We start from the raw sequence: 16826 nt of genomic DNA, 5'->3' as shown, positions 1-16826 counted from the left end.
GGCACATAAATACTCTGTTATGCGTCCAAATCGTCTTTTGAAACTTTGGCCATGTTTAGCATGAAAATCCAACTCTTTAACAGTGTAAACAACTATGAATGCATGAAACAGCATTGTAGCCTACCTCCCTTTAAAAATCCCAGGATGTCATTCGAAAAGAGTAGAGGTGTGACCTCGGCATCCTGGCCAAATTTGCCCATTGGCCTCTGGCCATCATGGCCTCCTAACAAGCCCCATATCTACTGTTTGGCTTCATCACTCTGTCTCCTCTCCACCAGTAAGCTGGTGGGCGTTCTGGCGCACTATGGCTGCCATCGCATCATTTTTTGAGATGATGCATATTTGATAATCACATCATGACCTTGACGTCAGGGTTGTGCAACAGCCAATCACTGTTTGTGGAACGGATACCATTTAAATGATTGAGAATGGCAGTAAACAGTACTGCCTGTCACAAAATTGTCTGATTTTATTTTTTATATATATATATAATACAGCTTCGGTGTGTGTGAACTATAAAAATACATCAATCCAAAATGAATGTTTGAATGCAAAATATTTGATTGCAAAAAAAACAAAAAAAAAACGGCCTCCGTTATTGTATGCTGCAAATCGAATCATACACTTTTGGCTTTGTGTGTCGTGCATACAGAAGATTCACTTCCTGACCGGCACAGAATAGTATAACTATTCTCTTAAAATACTGCTTTTACAGACAGATTCGAATGTTTTGCAACATTACAACTGATGTGATGGGAAAAAAACACAGAAAATTCAAACTGAATTAGTTAATTATTTTAAACTGTCCTGCATGAGTTTCATTTACACTCACTGGCTGGAGGGGAGGAGTCTCTTTTCACGCAGATCAACGTTCTGGATGAAACTGAAACAAAAGTGAAAATAAGAAGACCCGAGACAAGAGCGACATCAACGTAAGGTAAAGCATGCAGTTTCTCCATATTATGATTAATTTGCTCAGATTTTTTCCCCTTTACATACATATGTAGAATGACATTGGAGGCTCTAGAATGATGTTTGAGAACTAAAGATGAGTTGTAAAGGTTGTGTTGAGGCAGAGTAGCTAGACATGTGAGGAACAACACTTTAGCCCATGTGTCTTTTATAGCGTCAAATAGCAGCGGGGTTAAGTTAGTTTTGTTTTTGATATTCCTGACACATTTACATTGCAACAACAACAACAATGTATATAGGCTACATGTTATAAAAAGCATTTCTAATTGAGTTGGTGACACCAACTGGCCTTATTTGGAATAGCGCCTAAAAGGAATCTTACATACATACAAACAATGTTGAATTCAAAAGAGTATGGAAAAAAAATATTTTTATTCAACCACTACTCTGCCGGTGTTGTTGTATTTGGGGAGAGGTCTGCTTTGTCAAAGCACAGTTTCCGAAAGGTTAGACTTTACAGTTATTATTCAATGTGAAATGAAAAGGTCAGAAGGACAAGTCCAATTAATGTGTTATATTTCATCTTGTTTGCAGGTTGACTTTGAAAACTATGATGGCATCATTGGATTCATGCAAGTACACAGTAACCACTGGAAATTTCTGGTGTGTAAAACCATTGTCAAACCACAGTTCATTACTTATGGACATGGAAAACTAAATAAACTATATAAACTAAATAAACTATATGTTTTTAATAGTATCTCAATAGGAAATTGCAGAAAGTGTTTGTGGTGGATCCCCAAGGGATAGATGAAGAAAAAGATTCTGAAATTGCTGCCAAAAGATTCAGGTATTGTATTAATTGTAGTATTGTAATATCATACAGTTCAATATGAAGTAGGATTATTAACAACTTAGGTGACAGTTTAGTGACATATTAACCAATTGTAAATGCAATAATATACAATTCTCACATACGTTTAGACAATACTTCAAGATGCGGCAGATACTTCTTGATAAGACAGACTGGGTGAATGTGAAATGGACACATGGTGTCTTGAACCACAGCATACAGGAAGATGGTTGCAGCTGTGGTGTTTATGTCATGCAGGTAACTATACAATTTTATGTAGCCTTGGAACAACACACATTTTTGCATAACCTCAATAGTGTAATATTTCAATTTCTTATTCTGCTATGTCTAATTTATTTTGCAAGTTTATTTAATTATATTTATATTACCCAACAGATGGCTAAGGAGACAGTGGAGGCTTTTCCAGTGACACCACCTGAAATCGTGATACCTTCCAATAAGCACCTCCTGTCAGAGCTGCGTAAGGAGATGGCTGTAACAATCCTAGAATCATCAGGTATGTATTGTAAGCACACAATCAATGATAATCTTGCACTGATCCTTTAGTGTGAGTGTTCTTTTACTACATATATGGGCTTGAAAAGCCAAGCCTCCTTCAAAGTGATTAATAGTGATTTTAATGTGTGTAGAGTTTAATTTTCATTATTATGTAGGCTTTACAATGGTACTAAGAACATACTGTTTATATATTTATGCTTATTATTATGAGTCAAAGCATCAAACAGGCTGGAACCATATCGTATTTGCAGAGATCCTTTGTCTAGACATCAGAGACCAAAGCCATAAACATTTTCCCAAAGTTGATGAAAATGATCCAAATTAACCCCATTGCTCAGGCACCCAATCAGACACTAGGCAGAACTGTAGTAGATATATTTGCTTTTTAGTTTATAACTCTGTAATCACAATGGCTTGAATCAAAATTATTTTCAAATGAATCCTTCATTCAAGCTCAAAAAACATTTTTCTTTTCTTTTATTTACCCTGGAAATTCTGTTTCGCAAACCTACACTATATGGACAAAAGTATTAGGACACCCCCTTCTAATAAACAGGTTTGACTACTTCAGTAATTTCCATGAGTACAAATGTTAATGTTAAAGCATATTATGATATTCTAGGGAATTGTGTTTTTCAAATTTTATAGCAATAGTTTGAACAGGACCCTTTTCTAACATGAAAATGCCTCTGTGTATAAGGCAAGGTTCAAAAAGAAAAGACTGATTCAGTCAGTGTGGAAGAACTTGACTGGTCTGCAGAAAGACAAGGCGTAAATCCAGCAAAACACCTCTTGTTTGACTCTAAGTGCAGACCTTGAACCAAACTCATCACCAAACACCAATGACAAAAACATGCTTTACTTCACTTCACTACATATAACATAATCCTTGTCAACAATGTATTTTTTTATGTCTATGCAATTGCAAGTAAAGGTACCTGTAAAAGAAAAAAAAAAAGATACAAATACTCATGAGACCACATTAAAATACATCTTCAATTTATAAATCATGAATTAACTGTAAAATTTGTAATTGATTTGGAAGCACTTTATTACTGTATATTCTTATTAAAAATTGTAACCCAATTTTTATTCCCTTAGATACTGAGTACAAAACGTAAGACATAAAGTTGCTTATTGCTTATATTAGTACACATATTATTTTGACCATGATATGAGAATATTTCTATCATATTCAGTTTGATGAAAAGATGCATTCATGCAGACACTATTGCAAACTTCATGGATCATACTGAAGCAGAATTGGTGTTTTTTTTTTATTGTAGCACCCCCTTTTGGCAGAACTGTGGTGTACTTGGTGTATGTTTTGTTAAGCCTGGATTTTGCATTCCGCAGATATAGGTCAACTTGCAATTACTGTCACCGCATGGCCATTTAATTAACTTGTATCTTCATGATGATTCAAATTCATAATTGTTTTAATAACTATTTTGTCATTACTGTCTGACGATGATGTGTACTAGGTGTCATGCAAAACGGATGAAAGGTCTACAAGAACTTCAAAAAAAAATTTCATAAATTGTCAGATATCAAAGATTTATTTGGCACCTGAATATCTGTGCACATTTAGGTATGATTTATGGTCTTTCTGTCTGTAAATCTATCCATCTACCTCTGTCTGTCCATCCATATGCTCATCTATATACAGTGGTGGCCAAAATTATTAGAACACTATTATTTTCACCAGCTTTAAATGGTTTAAAGTCAATTATTTCTATCTTTTGCTGTAGTGTGTCAGTAGGAAATATCAGTTTACATGTCCACACTTTCATTTTGTCTGTCTCAGTTTGTTCTGTTTCTTCATGTCATTCCAGACAGACTGGTTGATGATCAGATCAGATCTCTGTGTGGAGCACTGGCTGTTGTCAGACAAAAAAAACTCACAGGATTGTTACAATTAATGGCAAAATGAATGTTTTTCATTGATTGAATGTAATACAATTTTTAGCTGCTGAAAATACTAGTGTTCCAATAATATTGTTCACCACTGTGTGTCTGTCTGTCTGTCAATCCGTCCATCTATCTATACATCTGTCTGTCTGTCCATCCATTTGCTTATCTATATGTATGTCTGTCTGTGCATCCGTCCATCCGTCCGTCTACCTATACGTCTGTCTGTCTGTCCATCCGTTCGTCCATACACCGGTCTGTCTGTCTGTCTGACCAAACGGTTAAAATAAAACACTGATGTGTGATATTGTATTTTCAGTATTCAACCCCAAAGTTCATTGCTCCCTGTGTGGAAAAGAGTCTCCTGTTGGAGGTGTGGGTCTGAACACATGGGTTTGTGTCCTTTTCAATGAGAAATTTCTAATTAGATTAGCTATTACACATACTGTAGATCTCAAGTGTTAAATTATTTAAACTAAATAGATGATTATTATGCAGATAATTAGTATGCAGTTAATCTAGAAATGACATTACATCAAATGTTCTGTAGTATTTTGTATTAAGTAAATAAAGATCAAATAGTTTCATTATTTTACAGTATGTTCGATTTTGTACATTTGAATTAGATGTTTTTAAGTTGAAATTAATATTAGTTTCTTATTAATGCAGTATTAAAAGAATGTAGTACAGTTTATTTGTAACTTAATATGTTCAATATAATTTAAATTTAAATAAGGTTTAATTGTGACAATTTTCTTCCACCAGATTCAGTGCAGCAACTGTGAAAGATGGTACCACTCTGTCTGTGTCAACATGACGAAAAAGGAGATACACAAATGTAAGAGAAGAATGTGGTTGTGTGTTTTCTGTAAATAAAAAGTCCTTTAAAATTGTAGCTGTAAGAATATATTGTTTACTCTTGTATGTTTTTTTTGGTTTATGTTGTTTTGATCAGTTTGGTCAATTTCCTCCTATGTCTTTGTATAAATACCAGTTCTGTCAAAATGGCTGTTGTACTGTTGGCTGTTGCTGTTTTAACAGTATTGCAGTATTAACAGGAAAATTATATCAATTTTGTCATTGTAAGGATGTAAATAAGGTACAAATTGTAAATGCAACTACCTTGTGCACCAGTAAGGATTAAATGTGAGGTGGTGTAAGTTGACCACTGTCCCCCTCTATTAACTGACACTGGTTTCATATCTCTGTCTCCCTGGTGGAGAAAGCCATTACAAAAAGAAAGTTACAAATACCTTCAAGCTGCAATGACGAGCCCAAGTCACCAGTGCAACCGCCACCCCGGTGGCATCGGGAAAACGGTGCACAGCGGGCACATGCATTAATATTAACCCTCTGGCAGTCTGGTTTTAAGGGTTACAGCAATGAAATGGTTATACTACACGTACACAGAGAACAAAATATAAAACTTTGGTAACGCTTTACAATAAGGTTTCATTTGTTAACAGTACTTAACTGTGCTTGTTAACATGAATAATTCTATAATGACATACTACAAATACATTATTAAATGTACATTTTGTATCTGTTAACATTAGTTAATGTACCGTGAATTAACATGAACAAACATTAATCTAGTAACATTAAAAAAGATAAATAAATGCTGTAAAAATGCTTAAACCATGCTTCAAAGATTTATTATCCTATGATTCGCAGTATCACAGCGTTCATCTGTCAGCTGAAATGTCTGATATAAATATGAGCCATTGTACAGAATTGGTGCCAACTGATGTCCCACAACCAAAAATACACATTTAAAAAGCATTTAAGTATTCAAATCTTAGATATTAACCAAGATCCTTCTGTTATTTATTAAAACCCCCAATAATATTTTAAATATCAGTTGGCTTAACCCCTTAATATATACTAAATCATCATTAATTGGGTACTTTCAAATGGGAGGTGGCTGTCCTGAACCGTAACCCCTAAATTTCAGCTTATGAAATTATAAAATAATTTTTGGATTTTATTTAATTGTTTCTTTTAAAAACATATTTTAGATTTTTTTAAATAGTGATGTCAATATATCTATTGAAACCCACAATACTATTTAAAATATTAGTAAGCGTAATATATAAAATCATCATTTATCGGGTACTTTCGATTGGGAAGTGCTGTCTCGAACCCTAACCCCTAAATTTCAACTTGTGAAAATTATATTGGAATAATTTTTGTTCCATTGTTGTTTTTAAAAGTATCTTTTTGATTCTTTAGTAAAAAAAAAATTGATCTTTTATATTTTCTTTGTAAATCATGAAACTTTATGTAAAAAAATGTCCCCTGCATTTTCATGTCACTGCAGAAATAATGTACGTTTTAGTCCATTGGCTGAGATTGATTTTTAACTACATCCGTACATTTATGATCAGGAAATATTCATGTGTCCCTCTCTCACATAGCTACATGGTGAGTAGATATGTCCCATAATTTTGAGGCAAATGATTTCTAAATCTGAAAATCTGTGTGTAACTTTACGTAACGTCGCTACCTAACACCTTTTTTTCTGCAATTAATTTTTTTGGGTGTTATTCCATAGCATTTAGTTTTTTTATGTGTTACACTTGAAATATTGTTAAAATTGTCATTGTTATTGATATTGATTTACCTCTGAAAACTTTTAAATAAAATAGCAAAAAATATATTTGCAATGTAGATGTAAACAAAATCTTAATAGGTAAAATAACCCTTTTTATTAAATTATATATTACTGTGTTTCGGTAGTGTAAAATTTGGGGTGAGGTAAAATATTACAAAACTTTCTGAAAAAAAAAATATATATATATATATATATATACACACAAACTCAGAAATTACTCGTTAGGGTGCTGTAGGGTCCTGTTACATGTTACGGTACTGTAGATATATAATATTCCAGGAAGTCAGCTTGATCAGTTACCAAAGAGGAATGTTAAAATTACTCTAGAAAATGCAATTTTCTTATCAAAGTGATAAATTGTTGTGTTGCAAAAATTTGTACACCCTCCTGAAAGTTACTAAAAAAAACTAAATAAAAATTTCTGGTGTAATGTTAAAAGTAAATTTTGATCAACAGGTATGTTGAACCAAAACTGTTAAATATAAGTCATTTTTGGACAATTAAAAGTGTTATATAGCCCACTGAATCATACTCAGGCTTAATGTTGACAACAATAAAACCACTTAAGAGAGAACTGTCAGGACATTGATTCCTTGTGAAAAGGCCACTGAAATAATTATGTCTTTATTTTAAGCTTTCATTTAGTGATGAGTGAGTTTTTGCTAGAAAAAGAGCAGGAGAAAGACCAAGAAAGTGTGTCAGAGTCTATGAAAAGAGTGACACTTTATCTCACGGAGTAAGATGCAGCCTTGCAGAAGTTACATGCATGGTTGTTTATCCACACCGGAAATAAGGTAGCTACTGTAGCCAAAGCACAATAAACTGATTTAGCTTTTTCCAAGTCCCATATTTACAAAATATTGACTTCTGGGAATCCATACTCTGGTCTCATGATACCAAGTCAATTATTTTCGTAGTAACGGCATACAAAATGTTCTGGTGTTGCTTGTTGAGGAGTACAGTGAGTAGGAAAGTGCCTGGTTCCCACAGTGACATGCAGTGGTCGTAAAGCTGTTATATAAGGATGCATGAGTGCTGAATGTGTGAGGGAGCTGTGCTTTATCAACACTGTCATGAATTCACACACCACTGTGTGATGTAATAGAAAAACCTGAATCAGAAGATCCTACCCTCTCCTCATTCCCTGCACTGTTGGGCATTTTGTCAACATGAATGGAGATATTCATTTGCCCAAGGTGAAAATCCTTCAGTGGACATGTATTTCACTCAATCTTAACGCTCTTGAGCAGCTGTGGGGGATTCTGTAGAGACGAGCTGAACAACACTCCCCATTAAAGACCAGGGCATTTAAGGAGCTCATCCTCCAGGAGTTAAACAGGACAGATGTGAGAATTTGTCATGAAGTTGTACACTCAATGCCAAGAAGGGTGAGAGCAGTGTACTTAAAAAAAAAAAAAAGGAGGACATATTAAGTAGTAGAATATTACACTGTTGAATAAATTGTAGGGTGTACTAATTTACAGGTATCAATGGCATATATTTCTCAGTTTTTATTAAGAATATTCGTTCAAGATATCCAAAATCTGTTAGCAGTTTAGAATCTTTAATATCTTGACATCATGTTGACAAAGGAGGAGTATGCATTAATTCACTGTTTAAAAAAAAAAAATCCATATTCAAAGCAAAATAGGCAACTTTCTGTTGGTTGTAGCTAATGACTGTAAATTAGAAAGTTGTCCGGCGCAATGAGAATAATATATGTACCAAGTCTGGTGACTTTAGGAAAAAGTAACCCACTCACTTTTTTCAAAAGGTGGCGCTATAGAACACCTGTTCCATGCCCATTTATGAGCTTTTGCTTATGTCAAACTATCATTAATACTGATGTGTGTGTGTGTGTGTGTGTGTGTGTGTGTGTGTCAAATTTCATGCAATTTTAAGCTTGTTAAGTGTTTTACACAGTATGCAACCGGTGCAGTATGACTAAATAAAATAGAACCAATTTAAATCAGTTATGCTTTCTACACTGGATGCGGCGCTACGCGACATGACAAATGCCTTACAGTAAACTGCTCCTTTGTTCTATTTATGATGTACAGACACAAAGTTCAAATCATTTGGAATGGTCAAAATTTTTGGTTAAGGGCCCCAAAACTCCAAAACCTTGGCAAATAAAAATAAGCATAATAATAATCGTTAGAAAAACAGTAGGGCCCTGCAGCTCTAGTGGATTGGGCACTAATTGTGAACATGCCATTCTCTAATCAGTCACTAAAGTAGAACAATGACTGTAAAAAATGTCCACTGTCCCCCTCTATTGATTGACACTGGTCTCATGCCTCTGTCTCCCTGATGTAAAAAGTTATTACAAAAAGAAGATTAATTTTGTACATGCAATACCCTAATCATCCACTTGGGGTCAAATGGAAGGTTGTGAAAAATGTCCACTGTCCCCCTCTAATGCAAGACTCTGGTCTCATGTCTCTGTCTCCATGATGTAAAAAGTTATTACAAAAAGAAAGTTAATTTTGGACATGCAATTCCTTTTTCTAACAGTAAGGGTAAAATGGAAGGTTGTGAAAAATGTTCACTGGCCCCCTCTATTGATTGACACTGGTCTCATGCCTCTGTCTCCCTGCTGCAGAAAGTTATTACAAAAAGAAGATTAATTTTGGACATGCAATTCCTTTTTCTAACAGTAAGGGTAAAATGGAAGGTTGTGAAAAATGTTCACTGGCCCCCTCTATTGATTGACACTGGTCTCATGCCTCTGTCTCCCTGCTGCAGAAAGTTATTACAAAAAGAAGATTAATTTTGGACATGCAATTCCTTTTTCTAACAGTAAGGGTAAAATGGAAGGTTGTGAAAAATGTTCACTGGCCCCCTCTATTGATTGACACTGGTCTCATGCCTCTGTCTCCCTGCTGCAGAAAGTTATTACAAAAAGAAGATTAATTTTGGACATGCAATTCCTTTTTCTAACAGTAAGGGTAAAATGGAAGGTTGTGAAAAATGTTCACTGGCCCCCTCTATTGATTGACACTGGTCTCATGCCTCTGTCTCTCTGATGTAAAAAGTTATTACAAAAAGAAGATTAATTTTGGACATGCAATACCCTAATCATCCACTTGGGGTAAAATGGAAGGTTGTGAAAAATGTCCACTGTCCCCCTCTATTGATTGACACTGGTCTCATGTCTACAGGCCCTTTAACTAAAAAGCTATTACACAAACACCGCCCACTGAGGCATAGCAAAAAAAAAAAAAAAAAAATTGCACTTTCCCCACGGTCCCTTACCGAAAGCTGCGCGAAGAGCGAGCTCTCCTGGCTTATTGCACATTGCGACGGCTTGTGCTGTGCAGTGCTTATTACATCGAGCGAAAATTATGAAAAAGAAGGCTGTGAAACATAATCAGCTTTGCCCTTTTGGCGGTCACATTGTTTCGATTTTTTTAGGGCAAGTCGTTTTGGAGTTATTGCCATTTATCTCTGAATGTGTAACGAATATCGAAAACAAAACTAACTTAACCCCGCTACTGATTCATAGTGCAGTCTGTTGATTCGACTGGAACCGTTTTCGATTTAGTGAAGCACAAATACAGTTAGCAGAATCAGCAATATCAAATTTACAGATTGAACAGATACATTTACGATACATAGCCTATAACTACATGCCATGTAGAAACTTGATTAATCGTTTTTATGTTCAAGTCCGAACGAACTTATTCATTAGAACGAAGCTGACTTTCCAAAGTTATTCATAGAAAGGCCCAACTGGACCAAAATCACCTTTTTTTAATGATCCATAGATGGGTTACTTTGTACAGGCAAGCAGTAATGCGTTTTACATAAAGTTTTGCGTTCATATCCCGGGCTACTTGCCTAAATAAAGTATGCATCATCAGTAAGGTGCATAGGCTGAATTTGATCTTTTAATATCACTGTTTTAATACATTAAGGCACTATGAGTGTTTTTCACATTAAACGTTTTAAAACGTTTTTTAAACGTTTTTTTTATTTTAGTGAGTGAAATATTGCGGCTTGGAAACAGATGGAAAATTGACTACAAAAGTAGCTAGTACTGATAAAGTTTAGGTATAATTTCCTAGTCAGCCATTTATTTTGCATAACCATAGATCGTGAGACTATGGTTAAAGCGGATTTGTTACGTGTGAATAAATAAACATTATGTTATATCAATCTATACACTTTATAAACTATGTAAACACACCTATTTTGCCACTTTTCCACACACCATATTAGTATAATCTGGTCATGTTGATTGGATGGACCAGCACCGGCCTGGTTTGCCCCTGGTTTGACTATGGGCACATTTTCTAATATGAAACCAATTTAAATGTGATTTAATAATTAACCCCGGCTGGGACATAGAGTGTCCAAAGATGAAGAAACACCCAGTTACATATTCAACTCAATTTAATCAACTCGTTGTTTAATGAACTGTTGTATAAAAGCAATATCACATATTCAGTTACGGTAACACTTTACTTGAAGGGGTGTGCATAAGACTGACATGACACCTTCATAATCATGACATGACACACGTTATGAATATGAAGGAGGTTTTATGCATGTTTATGACAACTGTCATTAAGTGTCATTCGCTCAATGATGTAAATTTTTATGCAAATATGACATTATTTCACCTAACCTAACCCTACCCCTACCCTTACCCCTAACCATAGCCCATAACAAAGACATCTCAAACAATGTCATCTTTGCATTAAAAATTACATAACTGAGCGAATGACACTTAATGACAGTTGTCATAAACATGCATAAAACCTCCTTCATATTCATAACATGTGTCATGTCATGATTATGAAGGTGTCATGTCATGATTATGAAGGTGTCATGTCAGTCTTATGCACACCCCTTCAAGTAAAGTGTAACCTCAGTTAACAGCAATCATGGTGTTCTATATATATATATATACTGTATATATATATACTGTATATGAGCAAGCCAGGCTGATATTCAGACCAGCATTCTTTGGTCATGTGACGCTGGGTAAGCATACAGGTTATGATTGTGATTGACAGGATAATGTTGCAGCCCTCAACATTCTTCAACTCCATAGGAACGCTTTCTCTTTGTTGTTAAGCAACTCTTCAGGTAAATCTTGACTCCCAGCTTTGCGAATGAAAGAATGATCAGTGAAGCCTGGTTTCTCGACACTCAATAAGCTTCGGCTGACAAGAAAGAGAAGATGTGCAAAGACAAGATACTCTCTTTATTTTCAAAGATGCCAAAACCCACTGATGTGATGCTAACCGTGCCAGTATACCAGCAACAGCAGTATGGCGTCTCCAGGTTCCTGAAGATCAAGCCACTGGCTTTGGGGGTAAAAACACACTGTTCCACATCAAGAGAAGTATTCAGTGTGTATGAAGAAACAGGCATTTTATCGTATGTTTTTGTCTCACAGATTTTGGAACTATTGCTAGCCTTATTGGGACTCTGTTTGACAATCTGGAATGTTCATTTTTCTCTTCTCTGGTCACCAATCAGCGTAAGTCGATCATTTTAATATCAAAACAATATTATACAATGAACAAATACTGAATTCTGTTCCATTTCTGTTCTGCAGTTCATTTTAACTGGAGTATTAACAGTCTCGGCAGCAAGCACGTGTAAACCATGTCTGGTTAGTGTCAGTTTAAAAAAAACTTGTAATATTTTTGCTTAAGGGGAACTTTATGGGTTTTATTTTAAAACAGATCTTTTGTACTATAGGTCAAATCCTCACAAATGCTCAGTTATTTCAATGCGGCAGCAGCAGCTCTGTCTCTCTGCTTTCATTTTTATTACACTTGGGTAAGTGGTTGCTTTGAAACTCACACACGTACAAAATATATTAAAACAATTTCTTGTTTTACCAGATTTAGATGAAAGTGCTTATATATTGTGACACAGATAGTACAATGTGACATAGCCCATCCTCTATACTGTTTAGATCTGGCAACCGGTTTTTGATTCATATTTTAGTTCATAATCACTGTGTGCCTATTATTTTATCAGGGTGTGACCTGCTTTCTCCTGATGGCCTGTGATACTCTCATCCTCATCTTCTCTGTCACTGTTGCTTTAACCTCCTGTTCCTGTTGCTGCAGACCAAAGGTAAGCATCACCAAGAGCTTGGAATGTTCTCATCTTGAAAAAAGGAATCCCAAATATGTGTAACAAATATAATGTTGGTTCTCTCTCAGTCAAGACATGTCGAGATCAGTTATATGAACGCAGATTTGCCCGTCAACCATATTGTGCTCATGGGCCAGCCGGACCCCTCTGCAGTGGTACAGTCCGTTAGTTCAGTCATGTATGTGCTGCCAGCAGTCCCACCTGCGCCTCTGCCAAATTACAGTCCAGTACCAACTACACCTCCACCAGCCTATGACCAGGTCTCAGCTGCACCTCCACCAAACTACGGTCCAGTCCCGAGTGCTCCTCCACCAGCATATGCGGTAATTATGAGCATTTCTGAGTAACGGTAGGAAATCTATTTATAACTTATAATGGTTCATACAAATTAAAATCCTATAAATAATCTCCATCTTCAATCATAATTACTTGCTAACATGCTGTAATCATTGTACTGCACAGCTCTGATACACTGTGTTTTGTTATTGCAGTATGAAGATTTACAGACCAGAAGATGAACCGGATCTCAGTTGGTGTTTACACGTTGGATTATGGCAAATGGAAAACAAAATTTGTTTTTATAAATGTGTAAATAATTTATAAATAATATTACAATAAAGCAAATAAATTATTTTTGAAAACCAAATCTGTGAATGCATGTTGTCACATAAAAATGGTTAAAAAACAGTGAAGTCAAAAGTAATGCAAAAATTTTTACTGTTTAAGACTACTTAACAATAACTGCTTAAGATGTAACAAACGTGGATGAGAAACATGCATGAGGGTTTTCTTTTATTATGTTTTTTTTCTCAAAATGTTTAATGGTAATTTTAACACACGTACATATTAACGATGTAATTTTTTTTTCTAAGTCAACAAACCCTCAGTAGACATCATCGAAATTTCACTGGATAGATTCAGCTCAGTATTTACAGACTAACATTTAAAATCCTAATGTGCACTTTCAGAGAAAACACTAATGTTTGTCTCACCCAAACAAATGGTTTGCACAAGTTATAAATTGATTATTTCTTAACCTCTTTATAATTATAATCTCTTGAAAACAGACTAACAGGTTTCACTTTTTATATTCAAGTTTGTGATGTTTCCAGCTCATGACAACAGAAATCATTTCAAATACGGCATGGCTTGTTTAAAAATATTTCAGAAGACCCATTACAGTTAAACAGTGTAATGCTCAGAGAAAACAAAGCACTGCACATCCACATTAACACTTCATCTCAGCGCTGAAGCAAATGGGTTTAGATGGTAAAAATAATTCTCAAAAACTTTGTTGGCCTGATCAGCAGCTCTATTATTCAGTTAAGCTAATAAACTTAAATGCAGCTAATAATATCAGTAAAAATGTTGACATAACTTATAAATTAGGTGATTATCTGATTCCAAAAAAAAGTATCCAGACTTTGTCTTTACAAATTATAGTTGTCTTACAATTATAGTTATTGTTAATATTTTGAATTGATGTCTTCGTTTTAATTGTAATTTACGTTTTTAGCTTTAGTTAAGTTTCATTTTTTGTTTCTGTCATTTTTATTAGTTTTTGTTGTTTTTAGATATGTATAGGCTACATCATTTTAGGTAATTTAGTTTGTCACTTCAGTATTTCAAGTTAAACTAAATGAAAAAGTTTATATATATATATATATCATTTTATTTTATTTCAGGTAATGCTCATTTCGAATAATTCAAATGTTTTGTTATGGTTTTAGTTTTTAGATAACTATAAGCCTGCTCACAGCTGTATGTTATAGTGATTTGTGAATGCATTTGTGATATTCAGATCTCTCTCTTTTTAATAAATAACCACGGACTAACAAATGCAAGTAAACGAAAAGGCCACAAGGATGAATTTCTCATTGTGAAGACTAACACAAAAACAGCGTGAATCAAAGAAGCTTAAAAGCTAAACGTGCAAACATTTGTGAAAGTGTTAAAGAACTTTGGGTGATATTTTGCAAAACAGTGTTTTAACAGTCATCTTTATATCATATTTGACAGTTTTGAAGGATTTGGTGTTATAAAAAAATAGAACTATGAGTCTATTCGTCCTTGACCCGCCCATCAGAGGCGTTTTCTGTGTCTCTCGGCACTCTCCCCATGTTGTAAAACTCTGCGTTAGGTCTCATGTCAGTCAGATGGGCCATGCGGTTGGACAGAGCAAAGAAGGCAGCAATGGCAGCAATGTCCCAAATATCCTCTCGGTCAAAACCGTGAGCCTCCAGGGTGCTGAAATGTTCCTCAGTTACGGTTTCACCCCTGCAGACTGTCAGAGCAAAGTCCAGCATGGCCTTCTCACGTGCACTCAGCTCCGCAACCCTGTAATTAACTGCAACCTGCGCGACAAAACAGTACCAGTAAATCCACTCATATTATTTATAATATTCTTGGAATATCGAGTCTGAGAGGGTGTTGAACAGTTTTACATTATGTTTTGTGAAATTTTTACTCGGTACCTCATCAGCCAGCACGGGTTTTTTGGAATAGATGCGGTGCAATGCACTGTGGGATACCACGCAATACAAGCAGTGATTGTGAGCACTGGTCGCAACAACAATCAGTTCCCGGTCCGCTTTTGACAGACCACCTGTTACAAAAGTAAAATAAACCTTGTATCACATCCTGATTCCTTAAAGCATCAAAATATCTACATTTAACATTAAATTGAAATTAAAAGCAAAAAAAAGAAATAAAGAAATAATAATTAGAATGAATGAAATAAGGTGTAGACTGTAGGTCTCCTATCTAGTCACCATGTCTTATTTGACCATTTGTCATCCCCCCCCCCCATTCCCCATTTTGAATCACAAAAACAGATTTTTTAAAAATACAAATATTCAGTGTGGTTTCTAATTGTGACCCTGGACCACAAAACCAGTCATAAGGAAACATTTTTGAAATTGAGATTTATACATCATCTGAAAGCTGAATAAATAAGCTTTCCATTGATGTATGGTTTGTTAGGACGATATTTGGCCGAGATACAACTATTTGAAAATCTGAAATTTGAGGGTGGAAAAAAAAATCTAAATATTGAGAAAATCGCCTTTAAAGTTGTCCAAATGAAGTTCTTAGTAACCTAACCCTAACAAAAATTAAGTTTTGATATATTTACAGTAGGAAATTTGCTAAATATCTTCATGGAACATGATCTTTACTCAATATCCTAATGATTTTTGGCATAAAAGAAAAATCGGTCATTTTGACTCATACAATGCATTTTTGGCTATTGCTACAAATATACCCCAGCAACTTAAGACTGGTTTTGTGGTCCAGGGTCACAATTATATTTATAAAATAACTACCAAAATCATGTTTAAAATTGTTTTTGATGGATAAACTACAGGACAGCTTCCCAGAATATCACGCTAAATCAAACTATAATTACGCAAGTAAAAATCTGATCCATATATTGCTCCAGTTGAAAATTAAGAAACTATATATATATATATAATATATATAATATATATATATATATAAAAAAAAAATGTGTATGCTGTTTAGATGTGGATTAAATTTAACTCAAAAATCTACTAGCGACCATTAAAGGGATAGTTCACCCAAAAATGAAGATTTGATGTTTATCTGCTTACCACCAGGGCATCCAAGATGTAGGTGACTTTGTTTCTTCAGTAGAACACATATGATGATTTTTAGGTCCAACCGTTGCAGTCTATCAGTCGTATAATGCATGGCAAATCATATGTGTTCTACTGAAGAAACAAAGTCACCTACATCTTGGATGCCCTGGTGGTAAGCAGATAAACATCAAATCTTTATTTTTGGGTGAACTATCCCTTTAAGCATGAGTAAAAGGTCATACCACTTTCTTTGTTCATGAGGGCATTATAATAAGAGAAGAAAGCCCGAAATTCA

General features: G+C 34.9%; 2 protein-coding genes across 4 annotated transcripts in view; one reads left to right on the top strand and one right to left on the bottom strand.

Annotated features, from left to right (window-relative positions):
* Positions 1-878: 878 nt before the first annotated feature.
* LOC107703661 (uncharacterized) lies at positions 879-13488 on the top strand. Of its 3 annotated transcripts, XM_016506384.1 has the most exons (8): positions 879-937; positions 12037-12135; positions 12220-12303; positions 12382-12438; positions 12528-12608; positions 12813-12911; positions 13001-13255; positions 13424-13488. In XM_016506384.1, exons 2-8 carry the CDS (start codon positions 12037-12039, stop codon positions 13448-13450), a joined length of 702 nt encoding a protein of 233 aa, XP_016361870.1. In that variant the 5' UTR covers positions 879-937; the 3' UTR covers positions 13451-13488. The 3 variants fall into 3 exon arrangements, with proteins under 3 accessions (XP_016361870.1, XP_016361869.1, XP_016361871.1); XM_016506383.1 differs by lacking the exon at positions 879-937 and having other exon boundaries at positions 11883-12135; XM_016506385.1 differs by lacking the exons at positions 879-937; positions 12382-12438; positions 12528-12608 and having other exon boundaries at positions 11883-12135.
* A 1140-nt stretch (positions 13489-14628) lies between these two features.
* Positions 14629-16826, bottom strand: part of LOC107703662 (uncharacterized) — a 3179-nt gene continuing 981 nt past the window's right edge. The window contains exons 4-6 of the mRNA XM_016506386.1: positions 16774-16826; positions 15407-15537; positions 14629-15286 (exon numbers count right to left, since the gene is read on the bottom strand). The exon at positions 16774-16826 is cut by the window's right edge and continues 12 nt beyond it. Of these exons, the coding sequence (XP_016361872.1) occupies positions 14993-15286; positions 15407-15537; positions 16774-16826 (478 nt within the window). The 3' untranslated portion in view covers positions 14629-14992. The remainder of the gene's footprint in view (positions 15287-15406; positions 15538-16773) is intronic.

This window comes from Sinocyclocheilus anshuiensis, unplaced genomic scaffold (genome assembly GCF_001515605.1).
Source record: "Sinocyclocheilus anshuiensis isolate Anshui unplaced genomic scaffold, SAMN03320099.WGS_v1.1 scaffold1027, whole genome shotgun sequence".
NCBI classification, from domain to species: domain Eukaryota; kingdom Metazoa; phylum Chordata; class Actinopteri; order Cypriniformes; family Cyprinidae; genus Sinocyclocheilus; species Sinocyclocheilus anshuiensis.
The sequence above is the reverse complement of the archived record's forward strand: the minus strand, read 5'-3'. Positions and strand labels throughout refer to the sequence as shown.